The following is a 17,992-nucleotide window of genomic DNA, read 5'->3' on the forward strand; positions in this document are numbered from 1 at the left end:
CTCGGATCGCTGTCTGTGTGGAGTTTGCACATTCTCCTTGTGTCTGCGTGGGTTTCCCCTGGATGCCCCCGTTTCCTCCCACAGTCCAAAGATGTGCGGGTTGGGTTAATTAGCCACGCTAAGAAATTGCCCCTTAGTGTCCAGGGATGCGTAGGTTAGAGGGATTAGTGGTGGGATATGGGGACAGGGCCTGGGTGGGATTGTGTTCGGTGCAGACTCGAATGGCCTCTTTCTGCACTGTAGGGTTCTATGAATCTATGAAAAAAGAGGAATGGTGAGACAGTTCCAAATTAGGGTGGTGAGTGGTTTGGAGGGGATCTTGCAGGTGGTGGTGTTCCCTTGTATCTGTTACCCTTGTCCTTTTAGGTTGTCGAGGTCAAGCATTTGGAAGGGGCTGTCAAAGCAGCTTTAGCGAGTTGCTACAGTGCATCTTATAAATGGTTCGCACTGCTGCCATTGTGATGAGGGAGTGGGTGTTTAAAATAGTTGATCCGTGTGTTACTGGAAAGGCCAGCATTTATTGTGTGGCCCTAGTTACCCTTCAGAAAGTTTGATACAACCGCTTGATTTTCAGGCCATGCAGAAAGCAATTAAGCGTCAACCACAAGTTGATGTGGGATGGGAGTCACATATAGACCAGACCGGATCAGGAGGACAAGTTTCCTTCTCTAAAGGACATGAATGAACTGGTTTGGTTTATGCAACAATCCAGCATCTTCCCGGTGACTGATGCAAGCTCTTTATTTCCAGAGTTTTATGTACTTCATTTAAATTCTCAAACTTCTTTGGTGGGTTTCGAACACATGAGTGCAAGAATCTGGAGTCCAGCAACGTGAGCTGTTGGGACAGCCATCGTGTGGAAAATTAATGGAAACTCCATCAACATTTGGAATGGACTCTGGACAGAGTAACTAAGCTGGTGGTCTGGAAACCCATTCGGAAACAGATACATCAACTGGATTGCGTGTCGGGTTGCTTTGGAGGGATGAATGGAAACGAGCAGGATGAGCTCCTTCATCTTCACAGCTCTTGTGGTCATCCTGCCCTGTTAACTCTGTCCTGTTCTTTACATTGAGTGTCCAGAATTTTCATAGAATCATAGAATCTTACAGCCAGTATTTAAATATTATCCAAAATAGGTCATTCATCCCAACCGGTGTAGACTTGATGGGCTGAATGGCCTCCTTCTACACTGTAGGGATTCTAAAAGTTTAAAGTTTATTTATTAGTCACAAATAAGGCTTACATTAACACTGCAATGAAGTTACTGTGAAATTCCCCTAGTTGCCACACTCCAGCGCTTGTTCGGGTCAAGCACCTAACCAGCACGTCTTTCAGAGTGTGGGAGGAAACCGGGGCACCTGGAGGGGACGCACACAGACAGTGACCCCAGCTGGGAATCGAACCCAGGTTCCTGGCGCTGTGAGGCAGCAGTGCTAACCTCTGTGCTACTGTGTTGCCTATTACTAATTGGATTTAAATTTCACCAACCTCTGTGAATGGATTTGAACCTGGAACTCCAGAGCGTCAGCCCAGACCAAATAAAGCAGCATTTCCAATCATAAAATAGAATCCCTACAGTACAGAAGGAGGCCATTCAGCCCATCAAGTCTGTACTGACCACAACTCCACCCCAGCCTTATCCCTAAATTAAAATGGGATGCAGGGGAAAAGTCATTGGGAAAGGAAAATTGGAATTAAAAGACGACTGCTTCAAGTCTCTGTTACCAAGACTTTCTGCTTTGGTTGAATAGAATTGGCTCTTTCGATGGCAACAGCAGGCCACAGGGTTAAGTGTAGCTCCAAGTTGGTGACAATTTAGTTTGCAATCCCTGCATTTATTGTACAAGTTGAAGCTCTGCCAGTAAGATCTGCAGTAACGCGTGATTCTAACTTCTAAAACAGCAAGTGAAAACAGGAAAAGCTGCTAGAAAAGGTAGTAGCACAAAGGTTAGCACTGCTGCCTCACAGCGCCAGGGACCTGGGTTTGATTCCCGGCTGGGGTCACTGTCTGTGTGGGTCCCTTCTGGGTGCTCTGGTTTCCTCCCACATGCTGAAAAACGTGCTGGTTAGATGCGTTGACTCGGACAGGCGCCGGAGTGCGGCAACTAGGGGTACTTCACAGTAACTTCATTGCAGTGTTAATGTAAGCCTTTGGAAACCGAAGCACCCAGAGGAAACCCACACAGGTACGGGGAGACTGTGCAGACTGCACACAGACAGTGACCCAAGCTCGGGAATTGAACCCTGGTTTCTGGCACCGTGAGACAGCAGTACTAACCATTGCACCACTGTACCAACCATTCCAGGTCACACTTTCTGAAGCCTATCAAACTGTGCAGCTGATGTGTCCAAATCCTATCACTTCGTTGAAGAAAGAAAGACTTCCATTCTTGGAGTGCCTTGCACCGGCTCAGGACATCTTAAACAGCCAAAGGCGTAGTTTTTGAAGTGATATAGGAAACATGACCTCTGACAGTGCAGCTGCCCTCCAGCACTGGCACCATGGAGCGTCAGCCTTGGGAAGGCTGAGATGAGATCAGCCATGACCATATTGAGTGGTGAAGAAAGCTCGAATTACCGCACTCCTGTTCCTCTTCCTTATGCTCTTCATGTTCTTATTTTGTGCTCAAGCCTCTGGAGTGGAACTTGAATCTTTAACCTTGTGACTGAACTTCGCGAGACCCTCCCACTGAGCCAGGGCTGACACAAGCTGCCAGTAACTGACTGCTAGTCACTCCAGAAGGTTCAGTGTCTCCCTCTTCTTTTCAGAGTGTCCTTGCAGGCTCTCACTCACCTCCCCAAGTGGGAATGTGGCTTGGGTGAGATCATAAATATAGGGACAGAATAAGGCCATTTGGCCCATCAAGTCCGCTCCACCATTCGGTCAACCCCATTCTCCCGCCTTTTCCCCGTAACCTTTGATCCTCTTACCAATCAAGAATCTATCATTCTCTGTCATAAACACACTCAATGACCTGGCAGTGGCAATGAGTTCCACAGATGAAGAAGTTCCACTTCATTTTCAGTGAGGAGACCCAAGGAAAGGCAGTAGAGTGAAGGGAGCGCTTTCCTCTGTTTAATTTTCGAAGAAATGTCTGCAGCCTTCAATTCAAGGGGTTGCAATTCTCAGGTATCACCAGCAGAGGTAGCCAAAGGCAAAGAGAAGCAAAATTGTCACAAGCTGGAGATGGACAAGGTTGGTCGTTTGCCCGGGCGAAATCCTTGTCTTCCTCGTACACCATCAAAGTATCTGTCCAATTACTCCAAAGCCCCAAGCGTCCTACTGAGAATTCCATTCCATTCATGTGTTGAATACAACGCTCTACAACACTCTTCATATCTCTAGATGTCTTCACAGCTGATGAAGCACTTTTTGAAGTGTTGTAGGGTAGGAAAAGCAATCTTCACACAACAAGCTCCCACAAAGAGCAAGGTGATAATGGCTGTTTGACTAGCACCATTTGGTCTTTAATATCCACCTCAGAGGGTAAGCAGAACCCCTCCGAAAGACAGCCCCTCTGACAGTACAGCACTCCCTTGGTATTACACTGGAGTGTCAGCTTCTGGGATGGATTCTGAGCATTTAATCTTCAGCACATGAATGGAAAGTGCAGGAGGACATGCCAGGAGCAGCACCAGGCATTCCTAAAAATGAGGTGTCAACCTGGTGAAGCTACTACTTGCATGCCAAACAGCAAGTGATAGACAGAGCTGAGTGATCCCACAACCAAGGGATCAGATCTAAGTTCTGCAATCCTGCCGTATCCAGCCGTGAATGGTGGTGGACAATGAAACAACTCACTGGAGGAGGAAGCTCCACAAGTATCCCCATCCTCAGTGATGGAGGAGCCCAGCACGTCAGTGCAAAGGATAAGGCTGGAGTATTCGCAGCAATCTTCAGCCAGAAACGCCAAGTGGATGATCCATTCCGTCCGCCTCCAGTGGTCCCCACATCTCAGATGCCAGTCTCCAGCCAATTTGATTCACTCCATGTGATATCAGAAAATGGTTGGGGGCACTGGATACTGCAAAGGCAATGCGCCCTGATAACATTCCAGCAATAGTACTGAACACTTCTGCTCCAGAACTTGCTGCTCCCCTAGTGAAGCTTTTCCAGTACAGTTACAACACTGTCATCTACCCAACAATGTGGAAAATTGCCCAGGTGTGTCCAGTACACAAAAAACAGGACAAATCCAATCTGACCAATTACTGCCCAATCAGTCTACTCTCGATCATCAGTAAAGTAATGGAAGCGGTCATTGACAGTGCTATCAAGCAGCACCTGCTCAGCAATAACCTGTTCATTGGCGCCCAGTTTGGGTTTTGCCAGGGTCACTCAGCTCCTGACCTCATTACAGCCTTGGTTCAAACATGGACAGAAGAGCTGAATTCCAGAGGTGAGGTGAGAGTGACAGCCCTTGACATCAAGGCCTCATTCGACCGAGTGTGGCATCACGGAGCCCTGGCCAAACTGGAATCAATGGGCATCAGGGGACAAACTCTCTGCTGGTTGGAGTCATACCTTGTACATAAGGAGATGGTTGTAGAGAATTAGTCACCTCAGCTACATGATACCTCTGCAGGAGTTCCTCAGTGTCCTACGCCCAACCAACTTCAGCTGCTTCATCAATGACTTTCCCTCCATCATAAGATCAGAAGTGGGGATATTTGCCGATGATTGCACAATGTTCAGCACCATTCACGACTCCTCAGACACTGTTCAAATCCAACAAGATCTGGATGATATCCAGGCTTGGGCTGACAAGTGGCAAGTAACATTCGTGCCACTCAAATGCCAGGCAATGACCATCACCAACAAGAGACACTCTAACCACCACCCCTTGACATTCAATGGTGTAACCATCACTGAATCCCCTACTGTGAAGATCTTTGGCGTTATCATTGACCAGAAACAGAACTTGCCACATAAACAATGGCTATAAGAGCAGATCAAAGGCTAGGGATACTACAGTCAGTAACTCACCTTCTGACTCCCCAGACCCTGTCCACCATCTACAATAGTAAGAAGTCTGACTACACCAGGTTTAAGTCCAACCGATTTATCTGATAGCCATTATCACCTTGCTCTTTGTGGGAGCTTGTTGTATGAAGATTGCTTTTCCTACCCTACAGGAGTCACAACACTTCAAAAAGTGCTTCATCAGCTGTGAAGACATCTAGAGATGTGAAGAGTGTTGTAGAGTGCTGTATTCAGCACATGAATGGAATGGAATTCTCAGTAGGATGCTTAGGGCTTTGGAGTAATTGGACAGATAGTTTGATGGTGTACGAGGAAGACAAGGATTTCGCCCGGGCAAACGACCAACCTTGTCCATCTCAAGCTTGTGACAATTTAACCTCTACAAGGCACAAGTCAGGTGTGTGATGGAATACTCCCCGCTTGCCTGGATGGGTGCAGCTCCAACAACATTCAAGAAGCTCGACACCATCCAGGACGAAACAGCCCTGCTTGATTGGCACCACATCTACAAACATGCAATCCCTCCACCACCGACGCTCAGTAGCAGCAGTGTGTACTATCTACACTGCGGCAATCCACCAAAGATCCTTAGACAGCACCTTCCAAACCCATGACCACTTCCATCTAGAACGATAAGGGCAGCAGATACAATGGAACACCTGCAAGCTCCCCTTCCCAATCACCATCCTGACTTGGAAATATATCACCGTTCCTTCACAGTCGCTGGGTCAAAATTCTGGAATTTTTTCTAAAATAGCACTGTGGGTCAACCCACGTGGACTGCAGTGGTTTAAGAAGGCAGCTCACCACCACCTTCTCAAGGCCAACTGGGGATGGGCAATAAATGCTGGCCAGCCAGCGACACCCACGTCCCACGGATGAATTAAAAAAAAGTTGGAGTTGGGAGCGAGACCAAACTGAGCCTAAGCTGCCACTTCGTGTGAGGAAGAAATCTCACTTCAGCAGCTTTGATGAAACCTTCCCTGGAATTTCAGAGGGCAGTTCGGAATCAGCCGCAGGGATTGGAGCCACAGCCTAAAGCCAGGTCGAGTTCTCACTCATCAAATTTGGGCAGATTTCACCTTTCCTCTAGAAAACGCTTCTCATCCCGAAATGTTTCCCTTCATCCAATTCAACATAAGCCAAACCTTTCCCTTCTTGTCCTGGATTTTCAGTATTGTTCCTGCGGTGAGCAGGTCAGTATTGAGTGAATCAGTACTGAGACCAGCTGGAGACGGGACACAGGGTTAGGGGAGCGTGGAGGGATACAGGGGATGGGGGCAGGGGAACGCCAGAGAGGCGCAGAGGTGGGGTGGGGGGCAGAGGTAGAGGATGGGAGCAGCTGGCAGAGAGCTGGGAATCACGGATGGGTGGCAGCCGTGGATGGGGCCCCCTTTGTACATTGATGCTGCTTTTCCCCTAATACAATCTGTGCAAGGGGTCACAGAGCAGAGGGAACAGCAATCAATCTGAGTGAAGGTCCATCAGTCAAAAGAAGGGTTTGATCCAACCAGGTTTTAAAAATGCCTTTGCTTTCCGCTGAGATTGTGCAAGTCTGTGGGTTTAAAGGATGATGGTGGCTGTGATGCTTTCTGCAGTTGAACAGTCTGCAAACACTCACTCCCTGATTTCCCACAGATGAGAGATGGCACGTCATCATGTTTCCTTGGAGACCCAGTGTGAACCACCAAATGAGGGGAATAAACCGGGCAGGAGGGCAAAGGAATTAAATAACGCAAACACAAGGCGAACCTTTCACTGAATTTAGCTTAAGCTAAGGGGAATTTCACAGTAACTTCATTGCAGTGTTAATGTAAGCCTTATTTGTGACTAATAAATAAACTTTAAACTTTAAGTTAGTTTATCAATTACTGTCACATTGGGCTTACATTAACACTGGAATGAAGTTGTGCCCCCTAGTCACCACACTCCGGTGCCTGTTCGGGTACACTGAGGGAGAATTTAGCATGGCCAATGCACCTAACCAGCACATCCGTCGGACTGTGGGAGGAAACTGGAGCACCCGGAGGAAACCCACGCAGACATGAGGAGAATGTGCAAACTCCACAGAGAGAGTGACCCAAGTCAGGAATCAAACCTGGGTCCCTGGCGCTGTGGGGGTAGCAGTGCTAATTTTTACTCAGACCTTTCGACCCAATTATTTCCAATTTGGGTTGACACCGCACCCCCCCCCCCCGCCCCCCCCCCCCCCCCCACCCACCACCCCCCCCACCCCCCCCAACGCCGGTGACATCTCCAGTGCTCGGGGAATGGAGACCCAACGTGTAGCACAGCCTGGAGGTGATGCATTAACAAGTGTGTCTGTTTTCTCAGGTGACCAGCCGACAGTCCTGGGCTCAGCCGAGGCCTTTCACCCCATCAAGAATAGGTGGGAGCGGCTGCCGTCCATGCCCACCGCCCGCTGCTCCTGCTCCAGCATCATCTTCAAGAACCGCCTCCTGGTCATTGGTGGAGTGTCACATGGGCCCAGCAATGCGGTGGAAGCTCTGTACCTGGCGGACTCGTAGGTGCTGAAGATGGCTGAGAGGATGGAGAAGCCCCCATCCAGGGCTGAGTGAAAGCCTTCTGCTCGAGGGTTTAATTCACATTTGTTTCTGGGTGTTCGAGAGGAAGGCTGTTGCATTCTCTGTTCAACTCCAGTGTCGGAATGCCGGAGGGAGCTAAATTCCTTCACTCCTCCTCAGTCACGGAAGGCGAATCCTTCACCTCTTGTCATTTAGCTCCTGTGATTTAGTTCAGGCCACTCCAGTGGGGCCTTGGCTCACAGTCTCACTGCCCTTTCTCCATGGAACACAAAGTTTCAGTCCTAGGACACCCCGTTCTCTCCCTTCCTCCCTCCTCCACCTCTCCCCCAGAACTCAGGGAGCTTGTCCAAGAGTTTTCGTTTCTCTTGGAAGTAGCAGTCACTGAATTGTTAACTGTCCTGGAGATCGAGTATGTTTTTTAACGGTGGAATTTATTGGAAGGCTGAGTCACCCAATGTTAATCGTCAACAATGAATGGTAAAGTTTAAAGTTTATTTATTAGTCACAAGTAAGGCTTACATTACTTGTGAAGTTACTGTGAAAATCCCCTGCTCGCCACACTCCGGCACCTGTTCGGGTAGACTGGTGGAGAATTTAGCATGGCCAATGCACCCTAACCAGCGCGTCATTCAGACTGTGGGAGGAAATGGAACACCCGGAGGAAACCGAACAGAGGGCATGGCAGAACAAGATTAATTAGCCAACTTAATCGACCACCCAGGGACAGGTTGGTTGAAAATAAGATCTCTCGATGTTTCATCTTGACCAAGAACTTGAACAGACCACAGCTTTGTCTCTAACAATGCATCAAGAACATTTGACATAACTGAATGTGGACTCTACACAAGGTAACTCATTCAGACAAAGTTCCTGAGCGCAAGCACCTGTGGATAATTCCAGATGTTCAATAAGAGTTGAGTGCATCATGTTAACCAATCGGGAAGGCTCTTTGAGTCCCAGCACGCGCTCACACACCACAGGAGGGAATTCCACTTAGCACATTGCGGTACTTTTCCCTTGCACTGCTACCCCATGGCAAAAGGTGCACCAGGTTTGAGGTGCAAGACTGTTAACCAACAAAACAGCCAATTGGATTACCCAGCAAACACGTATTAGGAAACTGCAGAGTGTGTAATCCCACCTACTGCAATGGTGCTGGTGTGACTATAATGTTAACTGTGTTAGTGTAGATTCCCTGTATTGCGACTCTGTATGTAGCTGATATAATTCAGCAGTGTTACTTCAACCCTTAGGCAACAGAATCATAGAGTCATTACAGAAGGAGGCCATTCAACCCATCCAGTCTGTGCTGGCTGCCTGAAGGAGTAATACATCGAATGTCACCCTGTCACCTTCTCCCCATAATCCTACACTTTCTCCTTTTTTAGATAATTATCCAATTTCTTCTGGAATGCCTCGATTGGACCTGCCTCCGCCACACTCTCAGGACAGTTTAATCTAAACTTGATGGGAGTTAGATAAAGGTTTTAAATACCTGGAACTTAGCCACTAGGAGAATTCTGAGCACGTACTGTAATTAAAATGGATTGTATTCATGTACATTCGTTTCTCTAACTGAAGATATTTGCACTTGTTGGGGAAGTCCAAAACCACGAACATTAGAAGGTCACTGATAAATCCAATAGTTTACTAGTTGATAATTTCTCAGAGAAACTTTTGAACTCAGACAAGACACTGAGACTGTTACCCAACAAGACAGCAAAACAATTATTGCAGGAAATTTTGAAACGGCTGATTGTTTCTGCATATTACATCAGCACTGGTGTGATTATAATGGAGTAAGAAGTTTCACTGGAATGATGGAGGTTGAAGGGAGACCTGATAAAAGTCTACAAGATTATTAGAGACATGGACAGAGTGGATAGTCAGAAGCTTTTTCCCAGGGTGGAAAAGTCAATTATTAGGGGGCACAGGTTTAAGGTGTGAGGGGCAAGATTTAAAGGAGATGTACGAGGCAGATTTTTTACACAGAGGGTGGTGGGTGCCTGGAACTCGATGGGGGAGGTAGTGGAAGTGGATACGATAGTGACTTCTAAGAAGCGCCTTGACAAATACATAAATAGGATGGGAATAGAGGGATATGGTCCCCGGAAGGGTAGGGGGTTTTAGTTCAGTGAGGCAGCATGGTCGGTTCAGGCTTGGAGGGTTGAAGGGCCTGTTCCTGTGCTGTAATTTTCTTTGATCTTTGTTCTTTAACACCAGGTTAAAGTCCAACAGGTTTTTTTGGTAGCTCAAGCCACTAGCTTTCAGAGGGCTTGCGGCTTATGGCTTGTGCTACCAAGTAAACCTGTTGGACTTTAACCTGGTGTTGTAAGACTGCTCACTCTTCTTACCCCAGTCCAACGCTGATATCTCCACATCGTGATTATAATGCTCACTGCATTATTATAGATGCAATATTCTCTGACTTTATATAATTTATGTATTTCAGCATATTACTATATCTCTCAGTCCTTGGGCAAAAGCATCACAGAATCATTATAACACAGAGGAAGGCCATTCGACCCATTATATCTCTGCTGGCTCCCTGAAAAGCCATTCCTTCACCTTCTCCCTGTAGCCCTGATATAGAGTGTGCAGTGGAGACAAATAGCATTGATGTCTTCAAGGGGAAGCTAGATATGAGAGAGAGAGAGAGGTTCTGCTGATAGGGTCAGATGCAGGAAGCGGGAAGAAGCACATGTGGAGAAAAAGACCAGTATGGGCCAAGCGGGTCGAATGGTCTGTTGCTTCACTGTAATAAGAACATAAGAACATAAGAAATAGGAGCAGGAGTAGGCCATCTAGCCCTTCGAGCCTGCCCCGCCATTCAATAAGATCATGGCTGATCTGTCGTGGCTCAGTTCCACTTTCCCGCCCTCTCCCCATAACCCTTAATCCCTTCTCTTATCAAAAACCCATCAACCCGCTTCTTAAAAATATTTAGTGAGGCAGCCTCCACCACTTCAACGGGCAGAGAATTCCAGAGATTCACCACCCTTTGAGTGAAGAAGTTCCTCCTCAACTCCGTTCTAAACCGCCTCCCCTTTATCTTGAGGCTGTGCCCCCTAGTCCTACTGTCTTTTTTGAGCGGGAAGAGTCTCTCCATCTCTATCCTATCCATCCCATTCATCATCTTATACGTCTCAATGAGATCTCCCCTCATTCTTCTAAACTCTAACGAGTACAAGCCTAGTTTATTCAGCCTCTCCTCATAGCTCAATCCCCTCAACTCCGGTATCAGCCTAGTAAACCTCCTCTGCACTCCCTCCAAGGCCAAAATATCCTTGCGCAGGTGCGGCGCCCAAAACTGCACACAGTACTCCAGCTGTGTAATAACATAGGTATTAGTGATGGCCACACTTTCTGATAATGGGAGGTGCGATTGGAGATGAGATGTGTGGGTTAGGTGGATTGGCCATGCCAAATTGCCCCTTAGTATCAGAGGTATTAGCAGGGTAAATACGTGGGGTTATGGGGATGGGATCTCGGTGGGATTGTTGTTGGTGCAGACTTGATGGACCAAATGGCCTCCTTCTATACTGTAGAGATTCTATGATTCTAAGTGAATGGGCTTTGAGTGAGTTAAGATTGGGCTCATGTGAATGTATTCAGCCTTTGTGAAACAGAATTTTGATTTCCCATTGAACTGTAAACCCGTACGAGGAACATACAGAGTGAAGAATTTTAGCACACAGCATTGCTCCCAGGCCAAGTTTAACTATTGCTCCCAATGGATTGTAAGGTGGTTTTAGACTGGGGGGGAGCAATTTGAACCAAAATTAATCTGCTTCAAATGGACACACTGGAAGCACAATTAGCATCTGACCTAAAGGTCAAAGGCCTAATTTTAGACTAGTTGTAAGCCACAAATCAGAGACCTACTAGGGACCTTGTACTAACTTACAGCCCTGGGACTTGAATAAAAAGGTGGCCTGTTGGTTGAAACATGGGTGGCACAGTGGTTAACACTGCTGCCTCACAGTGTCAGGGACCCAGGTTCGATTCCTGGCTTGGGTCACTGTCTATGCAGTCTGTACGTTCTCCCTGTGTCTGTGTGGGTTTTCTCCAGGTGCGCCTGTTTCTTCCCACAGTCTGAAAAATGTGCTGGTTAGGTGCATTGGCCATGTTAAATTCTCCCTCAGTGTACCCAAACAAACGCCGGAGTGTGACGACTAGGGAATTTTCACAGTAACTTCATTACAGCGTTACTTGTGACACTAATAAATAAACTTTAAACTCTTTGCGTGGCATGGTGGCAAAATGGTTAGCACTGCTGCCTCACAACACCAGGGATCCGGGTTTGATTCCCAACTCGGATCACTGTCTGTGTGGAGTTTGCATATTCTCCCCATGTCTTTGTGGGTTTCCTCCCACAGTCCAAAAATATGCAGATTAGGTGGATTGGCCATGCTAAATTGCCCCTTGGTGTCAAGGGGCTAGCTAAGGTAAATGCATAGGGTTAGGCTCTGGGTGGGATTGTGGTCGGTGCAGACTCAATGGGCCAAATGGTCTCCTTTTGCTATGTAGCATTCTATGATAATTGAAGAGGGCGGTGCCACTGCAGCAACAACAATAAGCTGCTTTAATACCTTGAACATTAAAGTTTATAAAGTTTATTTATTAGTGTAACAAGTAGACTTACATTAATACTGCAGTGAAGATACTGTGAAAATCCCCTAGTCGCCACACTCTGGTGCCTGTGCAGGTACACTGAGAGAGAATTTAGCATGGCCAATGCACCTAACCAGCACGTCATTTGGACTATGGGGGGAAACCGGAGCACCTGGGGGAAACCCACACAGACACGGGGAGAACATGCAGACTCCGCACAGATAGTCAGCCAAGCTGTGAGGCAGCCGTGCTAACCACTGTGCCGCCATGTGAAACATTGCTAACCATTTCAAAACATCTCAAAGGGCTTCATGATAAAACTTCACATCTATGGTGCCATTAACTCAGGTGACCATGACTTTGTTCAAAGAAGTAGGTTTTAATGAGTGCCTCAAAGAAGGAGGTGAGTAGAGGGGTGGAGAGGCTTGGGAAGGGAATTCCAGATTTTTCAGCTCAGAGAGTTGATGGAATGATTCAAATCAACAATGCACAAGAGGTGAGAATTGGAGGGATGCAGAGATCTCCGAGGGTTAAAGGGCTGGAGGAGAAGACAGAGATGGGAAGAGGTGAAGACATTTTAAAAGTATTTACAGTACAGAAACATGTCCATGCTGGGTATTTATGTGCCACACCTATCTCATTCCTCTTCATCTTTGACAATCAGAATATTATAGAATCATAGAAGTAGGCCATTCGGTCCATCAAGTCTGCACTGACCACATTTCCATCCAGCCTCTATCCCCATAACCCCATGCATTTACCCTAGCTAGACCCCCAACACTATGGGGCAATTTAGCATGGCCAATCTACCTAACCCACATAACTTTGGCATGTTTGACTGTTATTCTTCTACACTATTCTCCCTCACCTGATTACACAGCTTCTCCTCAAACACATCTATACTATTTGTCTAAACTACAGCCAATGGCAGCAAGCTCTGCATTCTAAGCACTCTCTGGGTAAAGGCATTTCTCCTGAACTCCCTGCTGTATTTATCAGTGATTGCCTTATACTTATGGCCTCTAGTTGTGGTCATACAAAGAACAAAGAAAATTACAGCACAGGAACAGGCCCTTCGGCCCGCCAAGCCTGCACCAACCATGCTGCCTGACTTAACTAAAACCCCCTACTCTTCTAGCCTTCATATCCCTCTATTCCCATTCTATTCATCTACTTGTCAAGATGCTCCTTAAAAGTCACGACCGTATCCACTGCTACTGTCTCTCCCTTTCCAAGTTCCAGGCACTCACTACTCCCTGTGTAAAAAATCTGCCTCATACATCTCCTTTAAACTTGCCCCTTGCACCTTAAACCTATGCCCCCTAGTAATTGGCTCTTCCACCCTGGGAAAAAGCTTCTGACTATCCACTGTCTATGGCTCTCATAATCTTGTAGACTTCTATCAGGTCTCCCCTCAACCTCTGTCACTCCAGTGAAAACAAACTAAGTTTCTCCAACTTCTCCTCATAGCTAATGCCTGCCATAGCAGGCAACACCCTGATAAATATTTTCTGTACTTTCTCCAAAGCCTCTACAACCTCCTGGTAGTGTGGCAACCAGAATTGAACACTATATTTCCAAGGCCAGCACATCCTTCCTTAGGTATGGGGCCAAACTAACATTCTATAAAGCTGCAACATGACCTGCCAGTTTTTAAACTCAGTACCCCAGCCGATGAAGACAAATATGTTGTATACCTTCTTGACTACCTTCTCCACCTGTTTCAGTGACCTGTATACCTATACACCCAGATCCCTTTGCCTATCAATATTCTTAAGGGTTCTGCCATTTACTGTATATTTTCTATCTGTAATAGATCTTCCAAAATGCAATACCTCACATTTGTAGAATTTTGTCTGCAAGTGACCTACCAAAACCGTTTCATAATCTTGAGGAATTCTGTCATAAGACCATAAGACATAGGAGCAGAATTAGACCACTCGGCTCATTGAGTCTGTTCCGCCATTCAATGATGGCTGATATTTGTCTCATCCCCATTCTCCTGCTTTTTCCCCATAACCCTGATCCTTTATTAATCAAGAACCTATCTATCTCTGTCTTAAAGACACCCAATGACCTGGCCTCCACAGCCTTCTGCGGCAAAGAGTTCCACAGACTCACCACTCTCTGGCTGAAGAAATTCCTCCTCGTCTCTGTTTTAAAGGATCATCCCTTTAGCCTGAGGTTGTGCCCTCTGGTTCTAGTTTTTCCTACTAGTGGAAACATCCTCTCCACGTCCACTTTATCCAGGCCTCGTCGTATCCTGTAAGTTTCAATAAGATCCCCCCCTCAAGCTTCTAAACTGTAATGAGTACAGACCCAGAGTTCTCACCGTTCCTCATATGACAAGCTCTTGATTCCAGGGATCATTCTTGTGAACCTCCACTGGACCCTTTCCAAGGCCAGCTCATCCTTCCTTAGCAGTGGGGCCCAAAACTGCTCACAATACTCCAATTGGGATCTGACCACAGCCCCAGACTATTAGTCTTGTCTATTAGAGAAGCAGATCCCAGCCTGTTCAATCTTTTCTGATAATTACAACCTCTCAGCTGTTTGATAAACTGCAAATTGCCTTGTGAACTGGAAGGAAACAGCCATAGACTTGTCTGCCTCACTAAGCTGCTGTGCGGATTTAATTGTTGACCATGATTAGTTATTACAGTAAGGACAGTCACTTCCATTAGCATGGGAGCTGATTTCTCATTAACACATTGTTATCCTTTGATGTATTAGTCCAGTTGGCAATGAAAATGGTGGGGCTTACTGTGTATTTAGCAACAGCCACTTTTAAACTTTGCAATTTACAGAATATCTTTCAATTTATTCAAAAGACAGATAAGACAGATTAACTATCACACGACAAATCAGAGGCAGCAAGGTCATCTTACAGCTCCACCTTCCCCCCAGCCATCTGTATTACAGAGCGTCACTTCAACTAGAAACATTTACTCCAATTTACAAAGGTTGAGGTGAATTGGAGGTGCGTTAGAGGGTTGAGGGGGGATTAGAGGGGCTGGGGGTGGGGATTGAGGTTCCAGTATCACTGCAATGAAGCAATCATATTGACATTTAGAATATTCACCAGTTAACCCTCCTTCTGAATGACCAGGAACTTTCTAGTGCTGCTCAACCCAACAATGTGAAGAATAACAATTTATAACATCTTTAAAAGATGATCGTGGAATCAGCAGTGAGCTTGCATCAACAACAATCCCACCCAGGTCCTATCCCTGTAATCCCACATATTTACCCTCCTAGTCGCCCTGACACTAAGTGGCAATTTATACTGGACAATCAACCTAACCCGCTCATCTTTGGACTGTGGAGCACCCAAGGAAACCCACGCAGACATGGGGAGAATGTGCAACCTCTACACAGACAGTCACCTGAGGCCGGAATCGAACCTGGGTCCCTGGCACTGTGAGGCAGCAGTGCTAACCACTGTGCCACCGTGCCGCCCATAAGCAGTCCCAAGGTGCTTCAGCAGAACATTGTCAAAAGAGAAAATGCTGGAAAATCTCAGCAGGTCTGGCAGCATCTGTAAGGAGAGAAAAGAGCTGACATTTCGAGTCCAGATGACCCTTTGTCAAAGCTGGACAAAGAAAAGCAAAACTCTTTCAAAATCCATCTACCTCACTGATGTTCTTCTTCAAGGAAGGAAATTTGCCATCCTTACCCAGTCCAGCTTGGTTGTGATTCTGGACCCACAGCAATGTGGCTCAGACCCTGAAGTTCTCTCCACATTGGCTCAACAAACCACTCAGTTGTTGTCAAGAAGGTAACATTTTCTCGAGATCAATGAAGGACGGATGATAAATGTCAGGCCTTGCCAATGGTGTCCAGAACCTATGAACATTTGAGAAAAGAGTCAAAGGTGTGTCTGCATAGGAGGAGAAAACTAACCTTTGCCGCCAAGCATCCCGGCCAGCTGGCTGACTGAGCAGCCGTCTTGCTTGTGTGTGGGAAAAATGCAATGTTGACAGTACTCGTTAACCTACTTCAACAACACCTCGATCTTAAAATTCTCACCCTTGTTTCAAAATCCTTTCGCCTCTCACTCTGTAACCTCCCTCTGAAATATCTGATACCCACCATTCCTCATGGCTATGATCTCAGTTTTCTAAGGTCAGGGATTTCCTCCCTAAATCTCTGCACCTCTCTTTTTCCATCTCTCCTTTTTAAAGATTTGATTTGATTTATTACTGTCACATGTATTGGGATACAGTGAAAAATTTTGTTTCTTGGGCAACATACAGTCAAAGCATACTGTTCATAGAGAAAGAAAGGAGAGAGTGCAGAATGTAGTGTTATAGTCATAGCTAGGGTGTGGAGAAAGATCAACGTAATGCGAGATAAGTCCATTCAAAAGTCTGATGGCAGCAGGGAAGAAACTATTTTTGAGTTGGTTGGTACGTGACCTCAGACTTTTGTATCTTTTTCCCGGTGGAAGAGAGAATGTCCACAGTCCGTGGAATCCTTAATTATGGTGGCTGCTTTGCTGAGGCAGCGGGAAGTATAGAATAGAATCCCTACAGTATAGAAGGAGGCCATTCAGCCATCAAGTATGCACTGACCACAATCCCACCCAGGCCCTATCCCCGCAACCCCATGCATTTACCCTGCTAATCCCCCTGAGACTTGGGTTAATTTAACATGGCCAATCAACCTAACCTGCACAACTTTAGGGGCTGTGGGAGGAAACCAGAGCACCCAAAGGAAACCCATGCAGACATGGGAAGAATGTACAAACTCCACGTAGACAGTGACCCGAGGCCAGAATTGAACCTGGGACTCTGGGCGCTGTGAGGCAACAGTGCTAACCACTGTGCCACCATGCCGCCCCTGAGTGTAGATGGAAATGTAGGTGCAGTCAATGGATGCTTCAGATGTTCCGTAATGCCTCAGTCTCATTTGTCCTAATATTTCAATGTGTGACTTGCTATCAGTTTTTTATTCTGGCTCATTCCAGTCTCTGGATTACTGGTGTAATGACACTGCTGCACTGTAACCCACACACCCGGCATGTTCTAGGTGTGAAAGAATTTGTAATGCAGCCCTGGGAAGGGTGCTGGAAGCGATTAGTCATGTTATTTGTTTTATATGTAGAATCTGGAAATAACTGTCTGATTGGGTCAAGTCTGGCTGTTCTCGGTGAAGTTGCAGGAGGGCTGAGGTTCACAGTGGAAACTTGAGGTGTGAATGAGATTAGTTGATGTGTCAGTCTGTAACAAGCAGTCACAACAAGACGTCAAGACTAACATTTTGTGAAGAGGATAATAGGAAAGAAAATGTGAAGCAGGATTAAAGACTAACGTTATCAGTGGTTTCCCCTTCAAACTGGAGGGCTTTCGGTGGAGTTTTTTTGCCCTGTCAACACCCTTTCGCCTTCTCCTGAAGAACACAACAGTGTAAGTGTGAGTTGATCCATTTTGGGAGGAAGGAAAACTCAATATTAGCGTTCATTTCTAATGGGCTAGGCTACAGTTGCAGCGATGTACTGCTGAGGCCGTATAAGGCTCTGGTCAGACACTATTTGGAATGTTGTGAGCAGTTTTGGGCCCCATATCTAAGGAAGAATGTGCTGGCCCTTGGAAAGGGCCCAGAGGAGGTTCACAAGAATGATCCCAGGAATGAAGGGTTTGTTATATGAGGAGCTGTTGAGGAGTCTGGGTCCGCACTAGTAGGAGAGACCAGAACACGAGGGCACAACCTCAGAGTGAAGGGACGCTCCTCTAAAACTGAGATGAGGAGGAATTTCTTGAGCCAGAGAGTGGTGAATCCGTGGAACCCATTGCCACAGAGAGCTGTGGAGGCCAAGGTGTTGAGTGCCTTTAAGATAGAGATA

At 46.5% G+C, this 17,992-nt stretch overlaps 1 protein-coding gene across 2 annotated transcripts in view; it reads left to right on the forward strand.

The window, feature by feature from the left end:
• Positions 1-9,344, forward strand: part of klhdc8a (kelch domain containing 8A) — a 37,705-nt gene extending 28,361 nt beyond the window's left edge. For both annotated transcript variants that reach the window (XM_080209700.1, XM_080209701.1), the window contains exon 6: positions 7,322-9,344. In XM_080209700.1, coding sequence (XP_080065826.1) covers positions 7,322-7,515 — 194 coding nt within the window. In that variant the 3' untranslated portion in view covers positions 7,516-9,344. The remainder of the gene's footprint in view (positions 1-7,321) is intronic.
• The last annotated feature ends 8,648 nt before the right edge of the window (positions 9,345-17,992 follow it).

This window comes from Carcharhinus amblyrhynchos, chromosome 22 (genome assembly GCF_965287045.1).
Source record: "Carcharhinus amblyrhynchos chromosome 22, sCarAmb.v2.hapA, whole genome shotgun sequence".
NCBI lineage: Eukaryota > Metazoa > Chordata > Chondrichthyes > Carcharhiniformes > Carcharhinidae > Carcharhinus > Carcharhinus amblyrhynchos.